Genomic DNA, 15,356 nt, shown 5'->3' with positions numbered 1-15,356 from the left:
CCAGAGGTGGGCAGCTCACTCAGCCTTCTGCACCATGTGCTTCTATCTCATGTTCACCCTATCCGAATCACCCAGTGACCTCGTCACCTCTTGCACCTTGTCTGTGTTCTGCAGAAGAGAAGACAAAGGGCAAAGGCATGCACATACTGAGTCTGAACAGTTTCTTGTGAGCCCTGCCCAATCCTTTCCACGTACATCTCACCAGACAGCACCCTGTCACGTGGCCAGCACAGCTAGAAAATGAAGTGTTTTTGCCAGGCATGGGTTCTGCTAAGAAGGAAAGAAAGGATATTGAGTAGACACCTTGCAATATTTGTACCAGATCGCTTTTTGCCATTTATTTTGCTTCACGTCTTCTGGCCTTGTACAGTTTTAGGCGCACTCAGGAGTCATGCTGATGCTTGTGTACTGATTGCAAAGGATCTCCTCATCTTGTAGGGAGGATATTAAACACAAATGATGTAAATAATGTAATGCAGTACATGCTCAAATGCCAAAAGTACTAGTGCCGCAGAATACAGAGAAGGGACAGATCCGTTTGAGTTCTACAGGAGCATATCATGAAAGGGGATAAAATCTGAGCTGAATTTTGAAGGTTGGATAGGAGGAACAGATCAACAGCAGTTGTTATGAAACCCTGTTTGGATCCCCCTCCACTGCTCATATGGCAGAAGGGGGGTACCTGTATGCAGTTTCTTTCTCTTGTTGCAATCTGGGTGAGCTTTCATGCATGTCCCACATTCAGATGCAAGTCCTTTGCACCTCTGTCTTGGAATTCACTCTACTTGAGATAGAATTGGTCAATATATGGGTCTGACCCTAGCAAGCTCTTCATACCCAAATACACCTATTCCGTGCCCATCCTGACCCCCAACACCCTTAGCAGTTATTACTACTCAATCATATTTTCTTTCCAGACACCAGCTCCCAACACCCAGAACTTGGCCTCACCCGAGAACCCTCCCATACAAGCTGGCCTTTTCCAATGGTTACTTCCCAAGTATCACCGCTATATTATTGCCAATCTTTCTGTGGCTGCATGTTAGACAACCTTCGCCCCTCACCCTCAGCAGTGTTTATTTTTCAAATTCTTGACTTTCCTCTGCCATTTAGGTAGCAGGGAGGGCCTCAGTATTCACTACCTGCAGAGTAGGATCACTAAGGGAGGAAGGCAAAGCGAAAGAAAGAAGTCAGCACTTGATTTCTGAAATTCAAGACACTCCTGGAACACATGGCAGAGGGAATAATCAGAGGGTAAGGGTTTTTGAATACTGAGTCTCCTAAGAACACAAAGGTTATGCCCAAAGCAATATAATTGGAAGAAAGCCTGGTGAAACTGGAGTGAGGTTTTCTTCCTGAATAGGAAATAATTCTGCAATTTAGGGGAGAGGCAATGGGTAGCATTAGACCTCCCAAAGTGAGTCACTGAGAAAGGAAGTGTGTGCCCAGGTGGGCTTGAGGGATCTGGGATAGAGAACTTGGTCTCACTCTCTGGAGTAGGTAAGGTGAGAGTGGGTGGGTTTGAGCACCCCTGTAAACAGCTGAATGTTTTCTTGAGTGGTTGGGAGTAGCACAGGAGGGGAGCTGAATGCCTCACCCCAACCTGAAGATGCCAGTGGCTGGGTGAGGAGGGTGGATGCACCACAGAAGGCAGCAAGAGGGTCAGAGAGGGGGGCAGACATTGGACACACATCTGCACTGGTGCCAACATGAGCCTATGATGACCTCTCCATCCCTACCCCATGTGGTGATCTCACCAATGTCCTGGGAACTTGGCTGCAACTGTGGAGAGAAGGCAGGAGGGAAAACACTCAATTGATGAAGAAAAGGCCTGGAGAGTGAGTTTTCCCTGAACTAGGATTAATCTTTCCACTGTGAAAAGGAATGGGAGCTGGAGATACAAATTACCTGACAAAAAAATAAGGAAAAGGAAACACTGTCAGCATACCTGAACTAATGGCTTGTGAACTTTGGACCTTCTGGATTTTTTCATTTTGAGATACTGCACAATTTAAAAAAAATTAAATAAAAGGTTTACTTTACAACAGACTTAGATTTGCAGAGAAGTTGCAAATGTGGTACAGAGAGTTCTATATACTCCACACTCAGCTTCCCTGCTTTATTTACAATTGAATGAATCAGTATTGGTGCATTATTGCTAACCAAAATGCATATATTGCCTCACCAGGTGGTAGCAAGGTGAACAGAGTGTTGACCTGGGATGCTGAGGACCCAGGTTCAAAATGCCAAGTCATGAGCTTGAGCACGGGCTCATCTGGCTTGAGTGCAGGCTCACCAGCTTGAGTGAGGGGTTGCTGGCTTGAGCCCAAGGTCGCTGGCTTGAGCAAGGGGATTTCTGGCTCAGCTAAAGCCCCCTCCCCCCAGCAAGGCATGTATGAGAAAGCAATCAATGAACTAAAGTGCTGTAATAAGTTGATGCTTCTCATCTCTCTCCCTTCTTGCCTGTCTGTCTCTGTCTGTCTGTCTGTCTCTCTCTCACTAAAAATAAAATGCATATATTATTCAGATTTTTCTTAGTTTTTTACCTAATTTTGTCTTTCAATTCCAGGATCCCATTATGTTTAGTTGTCATGTTTCCTTGAACTCTGCTTGGTTGTGACAGTTTTTCTGATTTCCTTATTTTTGGTGACCTTGAGAATGTTGGGGAGTACTGGTTAGGTAGTTTGTAGAATGTCCCTCAGTTGGGATTTGTCAGATGTTTTTGTTATGATGAGACTGGAGTTATGAGTTTTTGGGAGGAGGACCACAGAGGAAAATGCCATTCTCATCACATCATATTAAGGGTACATACCATTCACATGATTTATTACTGTTGATGAGAATGTAGTATTGATTACCTGGCCAAAACAGTATTTTGTGAGGTTTCTTAGTTGTAATGTTATTCCCCATCCCTTTTTGGTTTTATACTCTTTGGAAGGAGGTCACAGCATGCAGCCCATAGTTAAAGAGAGGGGACTTCTATTCCATTGCATTGAGGGTGGAGTATTTGCATAAATGATTTGGAATCCCTCTGCACAGGATATTGGTCTCTGCTCCACTCACTTACTGAATCATTTATTTATACCAGTATGAACTATGGATATTTATTTTATACTTTGGGTTATAGTCAAGTAAGTATTGCTTTATTATTATTTTTTTCTTGCTCAAATTGTTTTAGCTTTGGCCACTGGGAGCTCTTTCAATTGGTTCCTGTGTCCCTTTGACAGACCCCTTCAGTGTTTTGTGGTTGGTTAAAAAAAATCTTGTTTTGAGCACTTTTATATTTTCTGACTGATAAAGACCCTCCAGGCTTGTCTTGTATACTTCTTGACCCGGCTCTAGAATCTGCTGTTTCCTCCTATGAGACCCTGTTTCTTTTATTGGAGAATGGTGTTAAAAACAAGATCTGAGTGTCAGGCGTGCTCACAGCTACTGGAGTGTTATTTCTAAGACCACTTAGTTGACACAGCAAGGAAATCTATTTATGTGTACTAACCCATGTACATATGCATATCTGTAAATCTTTTTAGGTACCTTTCTGTATCTATATTAAGCTGAACATAAATTCATACTGGATACTGATGTCCCCAATCTTAACCTAGTACCAGACAGATCATTCTAGCTTCCTCCCTTTGCTTATCTGTAACCTCCCTCTCCAACCGTGAAAAACCTGGTGCCCACCGTACAGTACACCATTCATTCATTTGTTCATTTCCAGTGTACATGTATAGTGGTTTCATCATCCAGTTTTTAAAAAATGAATCTTGTTTCTGTTAGTCCTTGTTTTCATCAACGTTGGATCCTTGAGCCTCTGTCACTCATCTTGCTGATCGCTTCTCTTGTAGCCACGTCTTAGGAGTTTTGTATTTGAACATTTGTCAAGTGCTGGTTTGACATCCACCTTCCGTAAAGCTGGATTTCACCTATCCCACATTCCCTTTGGTCTCCCCAGTCCCATCACTGCCCCCATTCTTTGCATTTTGATAGAGTGAGTCCGGAATCTCATTTTACAGACGAGGAGAATCCCCCCAGGACTTCAGAGGCTTGCCCCACTCGGGGCTGAAGTAGCTAACCTGTTTTCACGATCTGTTTCTTCATTCATCAACTATTTCAGAGTACCGATTACACGCTAGCGCCGGGCCCCGTGCCCGAGTCACCCAGCCCCGCGGGCGAGATCAGTAATAAAGAGCTAGAGCGCCGGGACGACAGTGCTGGCGGTGCAGGAGCAAGCGCTCGGGAAGGTCCGTCCGGGCTGGTCAAAGCGTTCGTGCTCCTTCCAAGGGTCGGAGCTGCGGGGTAGGAAAAAGAGAAGCCGGGCTAAGCTCTCCCGCAGCCACCGCGGACTGTGGGGGGCGGGCCGCCCGGCGCGGCTCCGCCCCCTCCAGGCCCCTCCTACCTCCGAGGCCCCGCCCACCCACTGAGCCCACGCTCGGGCCCCTGACGACGTTCGCCGGAAATTGCCGAAGCCCCTCTTTTTTTCCTTCCTCTCCTTTCCCTGCTCTCCCTTTTCCTTTCACCCGGGTTCCCTCGGCCGTGATTTCCCCCCTCCCCCTCCTTCCTTCCCCATTTGAAATCAAGATGGAGGTTCGCGGCTGCCGCCGGCGCCCGTGATCGCGGAGCTCCCGCCGACCCCGGGCCCCAGCCCTCACGACTGCGTGTCCCGCGCGGCGCGTGCTGCTGCCCGCGCTCCGGCCGGCGCCGCCGAGGTCGTGGCTCCGCGCCTCCGCCTCGCGGCCAGATCGCGGCTCCCGGGCGGAGTCCTCGTCTATGTGGGCGCGCTCGCCAGGCCGAGCCGCCGCCGTCGCCCGCCGCCGCCCCGGGGCTCTGCGTCCGCGCACCGGGCGCGGGCAGCTGGGCGCTCAGCTCCGCCAGGCCCGGCGCGGAGCGGGCGGCGCGCGGCTCTAGTGGCGCGGGGCCCGAGCCGGGCGCGGCCGCGGGCGCCGCCGCAGCCATGAGCGGCAGCAGCGGCGGTGCAGCCGCCGCCCCCGCCGCGTCCTCCGGCCCCGCCGCCACGGCCAGCGCAGCGGGCTCCGGCTGCGGGGGCGGCGCCGGCGAAGGGGCCGAAGAGGCGGCCAAGGACCTGGCCGACATCGCGGCCTTCTTCCGATCCGGTGAGTGCAACTGCAGCGCTGCCGGTGCGCTCGGCCAGCACCGCCGAGAGGCGCGGTCCGCGGGCCCCGGCGCGCCCGGTGCTCACATGCCCGTCGGGCTCGGCGCGCTCTCGCTCGAGCCACTGCGCCCTGCACAGGGGCTCACGGACCTACACCGGCGGGTCCCGCTGCCCGCGCCCCCCGCGCCCGGTGCCTCGTCTCGGACGCCGCCGACTCGTCCTTCCCTACGCCCGCCCCTCGTTCCAGGGTAAAATCTCTCGATCTCCCAACCCGGCGGTCACAGCTCCACGGGTTGGGGCGCCGGCTCTTTGTCTCTTTCGCGGGAGGGCCGAGGAGGGGGCGGCGGGGACGGCAAGGGCGGAGGCTCCAGTCCCGGAGGCCGAGCGAACGGGGGTGGTAGGGCCGGGCCGGTAAAAGCGGGGTGTCGCCTGTGCTGGTCTTGGTGTCTGATTTGGACCTGGCCCCTCCTCGATCTTCTCAGCTCTCATCTCCAGCCTGTCACCTACCCGGCCTCGGTCTACACTTCTGTGAAACGGGGCAGCCATGGACACGCTGCCCTGGGGGTAGGGGGTTGTGGCCGAGATGAAGCGCGGCGGCCCGGGTGGCGGGTGAGCCATTGTCTCCGGGGGCGGCCCAGGAGGGACATCTGGGAACATGGTGGCTCTGAGGGGGAGGCGCGGGGCGGTAGCTCTGGGGGCACTGCCTGGGTGGCTTGGAGATGGAGGCAGTGCCAGGTGTCTCTCCGGCGAGGAGGGGGTGGCCGCCAGGGAGGCGAGCTTTGCGATCTGGAGGAGGCGCGGGAGGCGTGACAGGGCGTCCCCGGGACCCCAGCGGCAGCGCCTCCTTTCGCCCGGCCCAGATCCGGCACGAGCCAGGCCCTCGTCCCCGCGCCCAGTCCCGTCTGCTCGCGCGTCCGGGCAGCTGCAGAGGAGCTGGCGGCCGCGGCCTCGGGGCCCGCATCCTGGGGCGCATTGCTTAGCGGGCCAGGCGTTGGACTGGGAGGATACAGGCTCGGTGCTGGAGAGCGGAGGAAGGCGGGCCAGGTCGGGGCCCCGGCGTCCGGTGAGCGCAGGGCTTGTGTGGGGTGCTTGTGGCGGCCCCTGGGAAGACATGGGTGGGTGAGGGCCGGGGCTGCTGGGGGAGCGGTCTGCCATGGGACGCGCTCGGAAGTCGAGGGCTCAATTTCTCCGTGGCCTCTTTCAGTATACAGTTCCCAGCTTTGGTGAGATCAGTTTGGTGATCCGGGTCACTAGGAGCAATTTGCAGCGGGAGGGTGATGGTCAGAGGCAGAAGTTAGCAGTGTCAGTAGATACCTAGTTTAGTACTATCTTCCCTTTGATTCCTTGATCTTTGCCAGGAGGGGTTATTTTTGAGTCAGTTTAATAGATTGGTTGTGGCTGAGAGTGACATATGCTGACCCTACAGTGTCATCTTGGGGTTAATATACTTCTTGGTGCTCCCTGTCTCCATGAGGTCCTTGCAGAAAGCAAAGGTTTAAGATAACATGAACTCTAAATGAAAGCCTTTTGAGTGTGTGCACCTAGCCAGGTTGAACAGTCCCGTCTTCTTAATAGCAGAACTGGGTCGTCTTCCTTTCATGCCCTGAAGCTAAAGTCTAGCCTGTCTTCTCTCTGACTCTACCACCTGTCACAGAATAATAGATTCTGTGCAGAATTAAACTCTTCCCAGTTAGAAAGGCTCCTGTGCTCTGCAGATGGAATTTACCATGCTTGTGAGACCAGACTTTCTCACATCTTTATTATGCATATTAGAGAAATCACTTCTTATGCTCATAAGAGCCCCTGAAGACATCAGGTTGGACTGAGTGCATGGAAAACTTGCTCTGCATCAGTGTGGTGCACCTCAGGATTTTTCTGGGTAGATAAGTCTGTTGGTGGCCGTGCCTGTGCTTGCCTCCAAGCCTGGCTCCTCTTCATGTTCATTTTTGGGCAGGACCAGACAGTGCTGCTCAGTGGTTTGCTCCTTTCACCTTCCAAAATAATGTAACAAACCATACTTTTAGTTGTTTGACTCGGAATCATAAGCGAGAGCAGATTTTAAGTAGCCAGCAATTGAGCTGTCCCATCCCAGGGGTAGCCTGGAACATCTTTTCAAAGTGCTTCTCCTCCTCTGGGCAGCTCTGAATTCCCGACCTAGATCTTGGCTCCAGCATCTAGGGCAGTGATATCTAGCGGAGGATAGAGAGGGACTATTCATTTGGATTGGTGGGGTGTGTGGGTTTGGACAGTCAGGACAGGTGAAGCAAGAGGACCCTGGGTAGGAGCTTTGCTGGTGGAATGGCTCGAGCAGGGAGGCCTCCTGGGCAGTTTTGATTGAATGTGGATGGCTGAATGGGAGAGGTCAGTCCATTAGTAGAATGTGACATTTTTTCCTAAGATGTAGAAGCACAGAAAATCTGTTTTCATTGACTGGGCTAGACATATCTAGGCGTGAACATTTCTCCAGGGTGCTTATGAGCCTGGGACTTAAGACTGCTAACGTGACTTAGGCAAGGTGTTTGTACTCACTGCCTTTCATTTCTCAGTCCTGAACTGTTTGATTGGCCACCTTATCTTCTTTCTGTCTTTTTATTCCTTGTCTGTGCTAGATTAAAGTTTATCTTTGGTTGGATGAAATATGGGGAAAGCCTTTCATTTAATACGGCTTTTGAACATTAGAATGGACTGCCTGTGACTTTTCCATTACTAGAAATGTTTATGCAGAGGTGCTGCCACCTGCTAAGGTTCAGAGTTGGCTGCTGGAGACAGGACTCCTGCACCTGGAAGGGGTTCTGGAGAGATGACTCAGGGGCTACTTCATGCTCTCAGATTCTGTGGTTCCCGCTGAGCCCGACCATGTCATAGTTGCTCCCCACTTTTCACTGAGTACTTCTGGTCTTCAGAGCAGTGACTGCCTTTCCCCTCTGTTTTGAGGCACCCAGTGTCCACCTCTCTCAAGGTCTCACCTGTGCTGTCATTCCCTTCTCCACTCAGGTCCTTGGCACAGAAATGACCTATTCATTTGGACAGTCTTGATTCCCCTTTTCTAGATCTGGCACTAGCAGGCAGGTCAATTAGAGTTAAATTGAATTGAGCGAAAAAATGTGGTTATGGTGTATAAAAGGGCAGCTGAGATTTTCTGCAATTGTAATTACAGACCTCACTTTCCTCCTTTGCACGGAGCTCAGCACCAATAAAGATAAACCAGATTTCAAAGCCAAAAAATAAAAAAAAAATCACAGAGGTGAGCCAGTACAGTTTTTTTTTTTTTTAAAGTTTGGGTTTTTTTTTTATTTTACAGAAGGCTTTTAGGGAGGTTGACTGGCTTGCTTGTTCACAGTGGAACTCTGGTAGAGGTGGGGTCAGGGCTGGGAAGCGCCCCTGGCTTGGGTCCTCTTTCCCAGATGCTTCTCATGGCCAGGACTTTGCTTACATTACTTCTCAACCCCATTGGGACCAATCACTTTTATTGTCAATCTATTTTGGGGCTCTAGTCTTGTGGCAATAAATCATTCTTTCATCAGAGCTCTCTATTTAACCTTGCAAGTGTGTGTGCAAGTCTGTGTGTGTGTGTGTGGGGGGGGTGCTTACATAAATGCATTATTTTTAACCTGCCTGGCATGTTTTACCTTGGCATTAAATGACTGTGCAGAGAATAAAGGTTTGTGGTGTTTCTGGAGTGTCGTTGCCCATTGTGTTGGGGGTTTGTTTTCTTTTTCCATTATTAAATCTTATTCTGGACCCCTGGCAGCAAGCAGCCCTTTCCGATGGAATATATGAAGAAAATTGAGTCTGTAACTTAGGGAGGGAGCCACGTGCATATCTTGCCATGTTTTGATATGATAGTTTCTTCATGGAGTAGCAAAGGAAGTATTTCTTCGTATCTGCATTTCTTACACAACTTCAGTAGCTGGCCTCCAAGCTCGCAGGGCCAATTCTGTGTGTGGTTAGAGCCTGGCAGCTTTGGTCATTGTGAGCACTAGTAATAATTATTGTATTATGAAATTGGTCCTTGTTACCCTTAATATTTTGAAAAGAGAACCTGAAGAAAATGTAATTTGATAATGAATGTTGGTTTCACCTTTTTCAGTAGCACAGTGAGGCACAGTTTTAGAGGAAAACAGGAGATAGCTAAAAAAAATAATCCTATAAGTGACTTTTAAGAAATCAAAGAGCAGTAAAATACTCATTGACAGAAACTTTTCATTGAGTTTCCTTGTAAATTGACTTACTGATATGTGATATTGTATTTTTTCCTTGTAGTTTAACCATCCCAGATTCAAATGAAGATTTAAATGAAGCCATTTTAACTATTTTGTTCTTCAAATGTATATTAAAAATAGGTGATTAAGAGGTCTTTTTAGACCGTGTAAATATGATAAATTTGTTTTATTTTATGATTTTAGAGAGAGGGGAGAGAGAGAGAGAGAGGGAGAGAGAAAGGAGGATAGGAGCAGGAAGCATCAACTCATAGTAATTGCTTCTCTTATATGCCTTGACTGGGCAAGCTTGGGGTTTTGAAATGGTGACCTCAGCTTTGCAGGTCAATGCTTTATCTACTGCACCACCACAGGTCAGGCTGGGTTTTGTTTTTAACTGAAATTGAGAGATATGTTTGAAGCTGTCATCTAAATCAGCCATATCTTATATTTAAATTTATGTACTTGACTCCCTCACTGAGAAAATAAAATTTTATCTCATATCCTTGGCAGAATTCCAGAGAATAGTCAAATTCTTAATCAATAGCCACACTTTACTGCCTGGTAAAATCACTTGTGTTGATAGGGATGAATTGTGCTTTTACTATAAAAAGAAGTCTTAACATCCCCCTTCATTCCTTCTCAATTCTATGATAAGTTGGTTTATATTTCATTAAGTGCATTGTCTTGACAAATTTTTGATAGCTCCACTAGCCGGAATAGCAGCTACTCCGTGGACAGTGAAGGGATGAATCTGAGGGAGAATTCCGCTGTTTTGCTGGAAGGTAGTGCCCTTCTCATTTTATTCTCTCCCGAGTGCTTGGCTGAGTGTACTTGAGAAAACTGACAAGTGTGACTGTTATTTGTCTCATGGATGGTGACACTGTCTTTTATGTCTCCTCCATGTTTCCCAGTGCTGTTTAAGCTGATGGCGGGCAGTGAACAGGATGGGCTCAGGGTTGGAGGAGGGGGTGAGCATCAGAGGGTGCATGACAGAGCTCTCTTGCCCTATCCCCAACTCTGCTGATGAGCGTTCAGTGGTACAGAGGCAAGGGCATAAGCATGGACCAGGTGTCTTCTCACTGTCCCTTGCAGTTGGGAATTCTGGCTGGTGATGATTCAGCTGGAGCCACTCCGGAATTCCTATTGCTCTACCTCTGAACTGAGGGCAGAGAAGCAAACAGGAGAGAAGAGGCAGGAGTGAGACAAGGTCCTGCACAGCGTTGCTCTCTGCTGCCGTCCCCTCTGCCTTTTCCCTTCCGTCCAAGGCCTGTGCTCACAGTGCAGGGGCTGCCTCTCAGGGCCTTTGCCTACTTGCTCGCCGTGGTTTCTGCCACCTCTGCCAGCCAGTTCATTAAGAGAAAACAGACATCTGGCTCGAATTTCCGATATAGTCTCCTAATCTTTTGACATTGTTAAGCCTTACGTACAGACAGGCATTCTTGTTTATGGGAAATCATGTTTACATGTTTAATGATTAGCAAGTACATAAATACTCATTTTCACTTCTCATTCACTAAGGGAAGCACTCAGTTTGATTACTGAATTGTTGTTACCCTGATTTTCTCTTTTGTGTTCCCTGTCTGTGTAAGGAAACCCCTTGAAACTCCAATTATTAATCATCTGCCCTCAGGGAAAGGTTAAGTGTCCCAGGCAAGAGAGTGAAAGCTATGGACTTCTTAACCAAGAGGCCAAGGTCATTGAGCTGGAGGAAGGGTACAGCTTCTGAGGTTTCTTCACAGTGACTGTAATATTTGGTCCAATGCCAGATGTGCTGTGGAAAGATATAACCTCATTTTGGTGAAAAATATACTCGAGTTTTAGGTTACTGTTTTGATTAGCCACATATCTACTCCTGTCTGGTTGTGAAGGATTGTGAAGTAATCTGTGGAGCAAAGCTTGTATTTTGGAAGCATTAGCCTATTTGGGCTTTGTCATAAATTAGTACATTTCAGCAGTTGCACTGACAGAAAGCTTTCATGAAAACATTAGTTAAGACAAATAATAGAATCTAGGTCTAGGGTACTTTGGGTAGGGTGTCCATGCGAATTAATCAGGCTTATTTTGTTACAGTGTATAGTCCTGTTATGGACAGTGATAAATTGCACTTGGTTTCTCTTTAAAGGGGTTTCTGCAGCGTTTGGGCAGCCATATGGACCCTTCAGTTCCAGGAAAGACTTCCTTTACTATACTGCTGCTGGGAAGGGCTGGGGGTCTTTACTGTCTGTAGCTGTGAACAGATAAACTGTTACAGCCACTCAGTTACCCCTGAGTGAGGGAAGGCAGTCTCAAAACAGCTTCATACTGAATGATTCCACTTAGGTCACATTGTCAAAAAGACAGAACTGAGTGAAAGAACTGGTTGGTTGATTGCCAGGATTTAGGGGTGGTGAGGGTGTGAATACAAAGGGCAGTATGACAGAGCATTTGGGGAGAAGATGGAGCTGTTTCTTATTTTGGTGTGGTGAGATTATATGTGTCAAAATTCATAGAACTTTACCCCCTCCCAGAGATCCAGTCTACTGTATGTTAATTTAAAATATAACATTTAAAAAGGCTAACAATAAACTGGGAGTGAACTTTTATTACAAATCAGACAAACAATATATATATACATCATAAAAAAGGGCTTCCTCAAATCAATAATACAATCCAAAGAAAAATAGGCAAACTGACAATTCAAAGTACAGGTGGTCAACAAGTAAATATTCAGCCTTGCTAGGAGAGGAAAGTGGGGATGATGGGGGGAAGACAGATAAAAGAGAGGGAGAAAGGGAGAGAAACATAGATTCATTCCACTTATTTCTGCATTCATTGGTTGATTCTTGTATGTGCCCTGACTGGGGCTGGAACTGCATGCAACCTTGGTGTGTTGGGATGATGCTCTAACCAACTGAACTACTTTGCCAGGGCTTCAGTTTAACTTTCAAGTCATAAGGGCTCAGAAGTACAATTCCTCTGTAATTTATTCTGAAGGTACCCACAGTTGGAAACATTAGTTTGACTAGAGTATTGTTATTATAAGTCTTTCAACTTAACTATTAGCTAGTCTCACACATTAAAATTTCTGAAGTTTAAATTGTTTAATATCTTGGCATCCAAATAACTGGAATAAATTCCTCATTAGTCTCTTACTGAACAAATAGATGTTTCTTGTTCATAGGCAGTATTTAAATAAATTCGTGGGTATAAGAAATTCTTTCCATCCCTCACCTCCCTTTCTAGTACCACAGTGATGACAGGTGGCATTCAGGGGACCATCACTAGCTCAAACAAAAAACAAACAAACAAAACAAAAACAAAAACAGAAAAACAACCCCCAACCAAAAAACCCCCCAAAAACCAACCAACCAAACTAAAACCCAGATTGCACAGGGGCAGACTATATTTCACACTCTAATTTTAGAGTTATTTCCCCTCCATCTACATTTTGGCATAATATATCTTAGGCTCAGGAGCCTTGAGAACCGTGCTAATTTGATGATTTCCAGGCCATACATTTTCTTCTTGTGACAGTTCAGTTCAAACGTCCCAATAGGTTGCCTGTGCTAGAGCAGCTTCTCTTGGGAGAGGCTTCATGGGAGAGGCATTAAGTGTCAGTGGTTTGGTAGCTGGTGTGCTGTGTACCTCTTTCTTTCCCTGTATTCAACTGCAGCCCCTGAGATGCAAAATTTGCAGGACCCATTGTTAGGCACTTTTCTCCTCTTGTGATTGCTTATTAGCTCCTGCCTCACCTCTGCAGGTTGCCTAAATCAGCAGAGGGTTCAGCCTGTTTGTGAGGTGGGACCTGTCCCCTGAACCACATTGCTGGAAACCTTTGTAAACCTTCTACAGGGTTGGGAGGGGAGTCACTGTAAATTCTCTGTGACAACTTGCCATGTGCTATGGGGCCCTTGGGGGGGGGGACTAGGATGAGGGGCAGTCTGGCAGAGGCCAGCTGGTCTCATGCTCTCCACATTCTTGCTATCACCTACATCTTCAGCAGCTGCTTCCAGTGAGAGGCCAGGACACCTGTCATCAGGGGTCAGAGAATAATATCTTTAGAATTGTGCTTCAGAAGAGAGTCAAATAAGTGCATCCAGAAAGCAGTAACCTGCTTGTAAGGTCATAGGATGACATGAAAAATATATTTTCTTTAAATGCCATTAATGCCAGTCCTATCCTCTGAGAAAACCTGGTTAAGTCTTTCTCTTAACTGCTCTCTCTGCCACCGCCACCACTGTGCACCTAGGTGCTGGGCAGGCGCTGTCTGCATTTTCTCCTATGAAATCAAACCTCTGCTTCCAGCAGGGGGATGCTGGCATGTGTTAGGATGAAGATCTCAGCCTCTGGCGAGGGAGACCGACCTGCCCCAGGCTGCGCTGTCATGAGGGACCGAGCTGGCATTTAGAACCAAGGCTGACAGACCGCAGAACCCTGATGCCCTTCCCTCCCTAATGCAGGGAGAGCCGAAATGACCCTCAGCATCCCGCAAGGTCCTGTGCTGTAATTTTCAAATCTTTAAAAGTGGAGACGTATAGCTTTGTGTGTTGAGGATCGAAGCTATAATTTACAAGTCTCACACCAAACGAAAGTTGAGTGGAAGATTCCAGGGTGCAGCAAGGCTTTTCTCATGTTGGTTGAGGCCCTATAATTTCATTTCTATGCCTTTCCTCTTCTCAACTAATTAAAACTGATGTTTTCTTTTTTTAAAAATATATTATATAAATCACCCTAGTAACCCCAGCTCTCTATTTGAGGCATATGGCTATGTGAACTTTCCTGGCATTTTCACCCCCACCCCCACCAAGTCTCTAGAGGGGTCCTGGTGGAAGTATGGGTCCCTGCCTCCCAGGCCTGTGGACTTGGACTGCAGTGCTGGGTAGGAAGTCTCTGTGGCTGCGGAGGGGAATTTGGGACGGCCAGGAAGAGGCTAGCCAGGGAGAGAAGTTTTACAGCCGTTGCTGTGTGTGACACATTGTAAGCATTACTAGGGTTTCCTTTCCCATTTAGGAAGTGTGTTTGGGGAGGAGGCCTGGAGGGACCAGAGACTGCTAAGCTGCTCCTTTGGGACAGTTTTATAAGGTGGGTGTGGTAACTCCTGGGTTCTCTATATATAGCTATTTTTGTTGTAACCACTCATTTCTTCACTGTTAATCATCTAAATGTAGATGATGACGTGTGGTTATGTGGAATTGGGCTATTTTTCACTGTCCTCTTGTAGTGAGATAACTCTTGAGCATGTGTTCTAGGTACTTTTTTGGGGGTGCATTTTCATCAGTCACAACTCATCCAGCCCCACCCACCATGGTAGCCTTGATTGAAGGGATGCTTACACATATTTATCCCCACCTGGACCTCCCAGCATCATTCCACACTGGGAACGTGGTCTGCTGTGTGTCTCTGAGGAAGTTCATGTCCACCTTGGACGTTTAATATTTCAGTCAGAAGATGATTGAAATGTTGACGTCTTGGGTTGTAGATGTTATATAACCAGAAGGTTTTTTTTGTTTGTTTGTTTTGTTTTTGCAACCTAAAATCTATACTTCATTTCCTCCTAGTTTGTTCAAGGAGTTTCTATAATATAAGTTTTAAGGTTTTAGTTAGTTTTGTTTTTGTTTAATTCTTGCTTTTTAAACATTTCTGGAATTAAAATAGGATTGTTCTGATGTTGAATGTGAGATTATGGATTGCTTTTTACATGCTATTTTAGTTTATCTTTGATTTCATTTTATTATTTATTTATTTATTTTTAATTCAGTGAGAGGAGGGGAGGCAGAGAGACAGACTCCTGCGTGCTCCCCTACCAGGATCTACCTGGCAAGCTCACTAGGGGGTGATGCTCTGCCTGTCTGGGGTGTTGCTGCGTTGCTCAGCAACGAGCTCTTCTTAGTGGTGAGACAGAGGTCATGGAGTCAGTGCCCAGGGCCAACTTGCTCCAATCCAGCCATGGCTGTGGGACGGATAGAGAGAGAGAGAAAGAGAAGTGAGAGGGGGAGGGTGGTGGAGAAGCAGGTTGGTACGTCTCCTCTGTGCTCTGACTGGTAATAAAACCCAGGACATCCACA

The 15,356-nt window shown here is 47.6% G+C and overlaps 1 protein-coding gene across 8 annotated transcripts in view; it reads left to right on the top strand.

Moving 5' to 3' along the window:
* Positions 1 to 4,463: 4,463 nt before the first annotated feature.
* Positions 4,464 to 15,356, top strand: part of TRIO (trio Rho guanine nucleotide exchange factor) — a 339,734-nt gene continuing 328,841 nt past the window's right edge. For 3 of the 8 annotated variants that reach the window (XM_066374347.1, XM_066374307.1, XM_066374298.1), the window contains exon 1: positions 4,465 to 5,111. In XM_066374347.1, coding sequence (XP_066230444.1) covers positions 4,952 to 5,111 — 160 coding nt within the window. In that variant the 5' untranslated portion in view covers positions 4,465 to 4,951. Of the gene's footprint in view, positions 5,112 to 5,281; positions 5,359 to 6,044; positions 6,174 to 15,356 lie in introns of those variants that run through there. The other 5 variants (XM_066374348.1, XM_066374354.1, XM_066374333.1 and 2 more) reach the window with 3 other exon arrangements.

Source organism: Saccopteryx leptura, chromosome 1, assembly GCF_036850995.1.
Source record: "Saccopteryx leptura isolate mSacLep1 chromosome 1, mSacLep1_pri_phased_curated, whole genome shotgun sequence".
NCBI lineage: Eukaryota > Metazoa > Chordata > Mammalia > Chiroptera > Emballonuridae > Saccopteryx > Saccopteryx leptura.
This window is presented reverse-complemented; position numbering and strand designations above follow the sequence as displayed.